The sequence below is a fragment of the Thalia democratica genome, chromosome 1 (assembly GCF_965202585.1).
Source record: "Thalia democratica chromosome 1, ktThaDemo2.hap1.1, whole genome shotgun sequence".
NCBI lineage: Eukaryota > Metazoa > Chordata > Thaliacea > Salpida > Salpidae > Thalia > Thalia democratica.
The window spans coordinates 37,656,314-37,663,630 of record NC_139165.1 but is presented as its reverse complement, the minus strand read 5'-3'; the positions used below and the strand labels follow the sequence as shown (position 1 = coordinate 37,663,630).

Genomic DNA, 7,317 nt, shown 5'->3' with positions numbered 1-7,317 from the left:
TAACAAATATAATAAACTGTTTGATTTTCATAAATTGTTTTAGTTTAAATGTTACTGAATTAAACTTTTATACTTACAATGTCTTTTTCTTTTCTTAATGGATAAATATGCGATTCTTTATTTTTTCTTAGGTGAACAATGCCTTTTATTGTCCAGAAAAACTTCCAATTTTGTTGTTTTTTGAACTGAAGTGCTGTGGTGAATACTTTCTAGTTTCTGTATGTGAGGTTTTCACTGATGTAAAGTAAACTTTCTTAGTGGATTGAAATTTTACACTTGAAAGTCTTTTTTTATTTTAAAAGATTTCATTCTTTTTTGTACAGGACGCAAATTTTACTCTAATTGGGGCACTTTAATTTTCTTTCTTGTCATTTTTTTTTTCAACCTATAGACAGACATAACCTATCTTTTCCAATTTCTGGATCTGCTGTTTTTAGTATTTCCACAGCTACTTTAGTGATTTTCTCACCATCTATCTCTTCTACACCACTTATAACTATAGTGTTAGCCTTTTGATCTCTTTCAACGAAGTCCAGGTGTAATAAATTTTTCATTGACTCCTCATTGACTTGTTTTAAAGTTTTGTTTAATTATTTGTTTTCCGTTTCCAGAACAGAAATTCTTTGTTTAATTTCAGAATTTTTTAACATATTTTTTTTTAAATTTGCTGTTCATGAACTCAAGTGACTTTTCCATTGAGTAAATCTTCTCTTTAATGTTCATTAAGGACGTTAACATACCTTTGATTTCCTTCATCTCATCTCCTAATTCATTTTATTTATCTTGCTTGTTCTTGCAAGTTGCCATTTTAATTAAAGTTGTTTTTTTAAATTACTCCTGTCATATTCAAATAGAAATGTAAAATTAGAATTGAAAATTCACAAATTCAATTAATTTTTGTTTAGTTTTATTTTCTTTCATTTTTCTTTTTGTTTAATCGATTGTTCATTACTAAAGATCAAATATTTAAATGATAAAAAAAAACTATGTAAAGTAGCTCGTAAGAAACTTTATAAGCATGTGGTGTACGACTTGATAACCAAAAGGTTCCTTTGTACACCAGGTCTTTAGACCTAACTTTTTGAGCGCTTTTTTTATCGTTCATTGAAAAAAAATTAAAATAAGTTACAATTTAAACTAAAACATCCAAAGCTCTTCTAAAAACTTTTAGTCGCTAAAGTTTTAAGAAGCATTTTTAATTGTAAATGAAATAATTAAGACTTTGATTGTAAAACAAAAAATTCAGGCTTCCCATTTGAAAAGCAACGCTTGTTTTACAATCGAACACAGTTAAAAGGTAAAACGTCCTTGAATGACTACAAAATTAAGAATGAGTCGACAGTTCAGCTGAGGGTATCAAATATGAAAATATATGTGAATATGTTGGATGGTGTGAAATTTCAGTTGGTTGTCAATCCAACAGATACTGCTGTAATTCTGAAAGCTAGGATTCAGGGTGTAAAAAAAAGTAATTGTAAGTTTTTTTATTACTTATTTAAATGATCAAAAAATTTAAAACTTTAATATGTTTTTAGATTACATTTGTCTTTAAGTACAGAATTTTGGTAATCAGTATTTAATAAAAGTTCTAATAATTGTTGTTTGTTTTTTTCTCATAAACTACATTGATTTAAAACTATTATCATTTTTTTAAATGTAAGTTATTATAAAAACAAATTTTATAATAAATATGTATATCTATTAAGTAGTAAAACTTTCAAAAATTTTTTAAGAATTTACAGTACTTAAGTTGTACACGACATTATAAATTTTTGTTAAAGTAAAACATTGCAAATCCAATTAAATATTTTTATGTCAAGCAAATTTTTAGGTACTCCTTCTAGCAAGCAAGTTTTGAGTGTGAGCTTAATGGGAGAAGAGCTCAAAGGTGAAAAGACTTTATCTGAATACAACATTCAGAAAAAGTCTGAAATCTATTTGAGACTTGCTGGCCAATTTCGAGTGTTCGTGAAAAATGCTGTTTTTATTAATAAAGAATATATAATCGTGGTAAATGCTTCTGACACAGTTGGAAATTTAAAAGCTAAGGTTGGAAAAAAGACAGGTAAAGTATTAAACTTGTAGACTGAAACAATGTTTGTTAAAAATTAAATAAAATTGATGAAAAAAAAGATTTAAATTTAAAAAAGCATGCTTTAAATTACAAAAATATTTTAATTAAAAAAAATGTTTAATAGTTTCTTATTTAATTTTGTTCAAATTATTAATATCAAAATATTTTTGGTTTACTTACATGTATTGATAGTAAAATGTTTCAGGTTATACTGTTAGACAACAACGTCTGATCTTCCAGTGTAAAGAAATTCATGATGACAGTAAAACTTTGTCTGACCTCAATGTTGTCGAAGAATCTACTATTCACTTGGTTTTGAGACTTCTAAGTTGTAAGAGATGTCCAGGCACAAAAGAAACTAATGTGTTACGCAAACGTAAACGTAAATAATTTATTCATTTTCAACGCTTGACAGTAGTAAAAAATATTTTATCCAAATTCGTCTAATTATTGATTTGAAATAAATTATAATTTAGATATTTAAAAGATGTGTTTTTTGTCGTTTTATTTAGTGTGTTTCAAATTAAGATTAGTTTTTATATACTGTATTATCTTAATTTATTATAACAAATATGTTTGATATAAAAGTTGTAATAAAACAATTTTTTATAGTTTTTACAGATTGTCTACAGCACTGACTTACAATAAAATAATTTCTTACAGAGTAACAAAATAAAATAGACTAAAATTTTGATTGTTTTCAAAAATAAACATATTTTATATAAATTTATTGTAAAAAATGTTTTACATATTTAACTTAAAATTATAATAAACTAAACTTCATAAAAAAAGGTCATTTTATTAATATTTAGTGTCTTTTGACAATCAGAAATAAATAGCTTACAAACTTTCTTAACTACAATGTAGTGTATTAATAATTTCATGTCATACTAATTCGATTGAAATAAACTTATATATTTAAATTGGTAATTTTTAAGTATAATACGAAAAACGATGTTGATTATATTTGATAAATAATTTATTAAACTTTTGAGTTACAATACAGTTAAGGAGGATACAAACTTTTGAAATACGTTAGATGTACAATATTTCATTTGATTTTGAGACCTACAGTTGTAAGATGTTCTAGAAATAAAAGTAAAGTCTTGAGAAAACGTAAATTTAAATAATTTTACCTAACACTGGTAGAAAAAATCTTTTAATTCAAATTCGTCTAGTTATAGATTTGAAATAAATGTGAATTTAGATCTTTAGATGTTGTATTTTTGTCCTTTTATAAAATGGGTCTCAATTTATGATAAGTTTTTATTTACTGCATTATCTTTTGTCATTATAACAAATACGTTTGATATGAAAACTTTAATATAGTAATGGTTTATACTTTTTACAGAGTGTCTACAACACTAACACATAAATATCTGTACTTTTCTTTTAAAGAGTAACAAAATAAATAGACTTACATAAAAAATTCGTACAGTTAATTTCTAAATCATTATAACAGAATAAAATAGGCTGAAATATTAAATCCGAAATAAACATGCTTCATATAAATCTATTGTATTAAATGTTGTACATATTGATTAGAACAAAACATTATTTACTAATGTCGGTTTATACCAATATAAATAATTAAAGTTTTTCTAAAGTAAACAGTTTTTCAAGTTGACTAGTAGGGTTCAGGGGCGTGTTTTGACTAGTTTCCTGTTTCCTAGGAACCCCTTGAAAAAAAAATTCTTAGCATATAACTAAAAACGTTGTTTGTTGACTATGTTTTGGTTATTAAATAAACTTTGAACAATGAATGATAAATTTATAACATTTAAAGATTAAAAAGTTTCCTTAACAAAAAATGCTCTTTTTTGCTCAGCTGAAATAGATTTAAAATAAAATTACAATTGTGACGTCATAATAGGTAAAAATTTTAAAGTAGCAATTTTATTTTAAAAAACTTCTTACGAAGATGCTTTAGTTCCCACTATAAATTGTTACTAAGTGTTAATTGCTTTTCATACAGTATTATTTTTGAACTAGTAAGTGCAATTTTACATAAAAAATGTCCAATATAATCACTAAAGTTTTATTTTGCTTAGTTTATTGTATATAATAATGTTGTGTGAAGCTTTTGTGTTATGCTGTTATACGATAACGTAAAACAACGTTTATACTTTAGCATTTATATTATTTTTTATGTGTAGACCAACTGGGTTTAAACCAGGAAAAATTCAATTCAGATAGTTTTAAAATTATCTTTAGACAACTACACCACATGGCAATTTATTCTTTTATCATTTCATGGTATTTCAATATTTTTTATATAAGTTGTTTTATTTTTGTATATCTGTTAGCCACAAATGTTTTAAATCAAAATCACCATAAGAATTCCTGCACCATCAGGCAAACATTTAATAATAATTTAAAGATATTTCAATTTAGTTGTAGAAGTCTAAACATTTTTTGTAATTACCTAGGATGATGTCGCACCAATATCAAGCTGAAATTATATTGTGTTGAATATCTTTTTGAACCAAAATTTTAGGCTTAAAATAAATATTTCAAGCCTTGTATGAGTGATTTAAAATTGTACTTCGTTTTAAACAAGCTATATAAAATCATAGTTAGAATTAAATTCATTTGTTATAAACTAAAATACTTAATTGATTTTATTTTACAGTATAGTTATATATATAAGTTATTGTATCATTTGCTTTAATCTGAAAATTAGAGCAAGTAGATATTTAAGTTTTATTGGTTTATGATAAATAAGTTCTATTTATGTATTTATAAAATATATTTATTTAGCCTATAACTATGGTAAAAGAGATTACTTAAAAAAATGACAACATTAAATTTAATATAATTTTAGCTTGATATTGATGCGACATCATCCTAGGCAACTACCCAATTATTTTAGTGAAATTTAAATTTTTATAGATTAAATTACTTGAAAAAATGTTTTTATTTTAAATATATCTTTTCCGGCTCTTTTAGTTTTAAATTATCTAAAATTCGGCTAAATGTTGCGTACAAAACTGGCAGTGCATACCTAAGAAATGCGTACTTAAGCGAGAAACTAAGAACAAAAAATTAGTGAACCCTCTTTGAAAAACGTCTAGACACACCCCTGGTAGGGTATAAGCTTAAAAAATGAAGTTCCCAACATTTGAGGCATTTAAAAATAGATGACTAAATTAAGCAACTGTTTAAACCTATAAAACAAACTACAATCGCAAAAGTTTGTCTCTGTTATACTACAAAAGACTATTCTTGTTTTTTTTTAAGTTGCTGTGAAGAAATAAAAGCCTTTCGCCGGAAATTGAAAGCAACCAATTGCGCTTTTGCTCGTACAAATTCCCAGCTTCAGAAAATAATCTTTAAGTATACTTACAAGATGATGATGCAGCACGATATTTCCTTGCAAAACTTGCAAGATGTGGGAATTATGTCTTCCTCAAATATCTCCAGTTTAAGGGTTTATCATTTTCAGTTTCTGCATTCAAACTTTCAGTAGTAAAAAAACTTTCTGTAGTTTGAGGTTCAATTTCTACATCGATAAAATCCTGTTACTCGTCCTCCTGTGTAGCTGTGTTTGATTATATTTTAATCAAAGAATAATAATTTGAAAACTTCTTCGGATCAAAATTTACAGAGTGTTGTGGTTTTGGTATCTTTCGTTGCAATATAGGACAATAACTACATTGTCTAGCCTCGAAACGGATATACATTTTATCATTTAATTTTAACTGCCCTTTAACAATATTTTTTAGGTAAAGAGGGAAAGCGTAAGGTCGATATTGTGGATCAACAGCTGTTGTGACTAACAGTAATTTGTTGTCATTCAGGTTAAGTTGTTGTTATTGGTATAGAACCTTCTTTCGCAAACCTTTCCTATGTTTTTAGCTAAAGTTTTACAAACATTTGACACTTCTTCTAAATTTTCATAAAAGTTAACAAACTTTGACACATATTTCGCATGCAGGACCATGCTTATGAGCAATGTTTTACTTTACTCCTTTGTTACAAAAAACAACAAAACTTTACCGAATCTTTTCAATTTTCTTTCAAAAATAAAGCAGTCATCAGAGGCTCTTTTAAAGAGTCTAAAGTTGTAAAAAAACAGACTTTAGTTACTTTGTTAATCTGTTAAAAAATAGTTGTGATGAGTTAAACACGTTTTATGTTGAAACGCTGGGAAGTACAGAGCCTTAAAGTTATTTAAAACTTATTTTAAAAAAATCAAGACTAAAACTCCAGTTTTATTTACACATACTCTGATAAAGAACCATAATAGAAATAAAGTAAGGACTTTTAAGTACTGAAAGTTTTTTGTGATCTTTAGCTGTTTGCGTCATTTGCAAAATTAAGTTATCAGTTTTGACAATTTTCTTTGTTTGTTATCTACGTATTTGGTTATAGCATTCAAAGAAAACTGTTATTAAAGAATTACTTAATTAATCATTTCTGTATAAATAGTGTTTAATTTTAGTTTTTATCATCTTTTTAAAGCACGTGATACGCAAAGAGTCTTTTAAAAAAAACTATTGATTGTAAAAGCTTTTCCTTTGATTTATCTTACCTTTCCACCAAAAAGTTTTCCAACACGCTCGTTTACTATGGCAGTGAACTATCTATTTAAACGGTAATATGATGATTTAAAACATGATAATTGCAATTCTATAATTAAAATTATTATAAAAACATTTTAGCAAATTTTTTATTAATTTATGTTATTATAAAAATTTTAAGCTGCCACAACTTAATAATTAAAATAAAAATTAAAACTTTAATTGTACTTGAAGGCGTAAGTGATAAAAACGTTATAATAAAAAGACTCTCAAAATTGTTCATTTGAAAAATTAATCATCTTCACAAAAAACAATAAGTTTTTGTATTAACCGTTTTACTTTATTATTAAAGATAAACAACATCTTAAATTAAAAATTAATCTGAAGTTTTTTATAATAAGGCTACGATAGTACAATTAGTCTAGAAAAGCAAAACTTAAATCTCGACTCATTTGATTATTTTTTACAGGTCGTGTAATTTCAAAAAGTATTTTACCTTTTAATAAAATAGTCGAAAAGTTATTAAAGAAAATTATAAACAGATATTGCATTACCTACGCAGAATCTTTAATTTTGTTTACTAAAAAAAGTTTTAATAACGATATATATTTATTTAGATTCTTAGCGGATGATGGGTAAGTAATAATTATACTCACTAAGAAACTTTAAATACTAATGATGTCGATTTCAATTGAAGTAAGTAAAGATAAACTTTTTAAT

General features: G+C 25.4%; 1 protein-coding gene across 1 annotated transcript; it reads left to right on the top strand.

Annotated features, from left to right (window-relative positions):
- The first annotated feature begins 1,362 nt into the window (after positions 1-1,362).
- Positions 1,363-5,853, top strand: LOC145835702 (polyubiquitin-like). The gene is made up of 4 exons (XM_082943404.1): positions 1,363-1,468; positions 1,832-2,065; positions 2,280-2,386; positions 5,800-5,853. The coding sequence occupies exons 1-4, from the start codon at positions 1,363-1,365 to the stop codon at positions 5,851-5,853; spliced, it is 501 nt and encodes a 166-aa protein (XP_082799530.1).
- Positions 5,854-7,317: the final 1,464 nt, after the last annotated feature.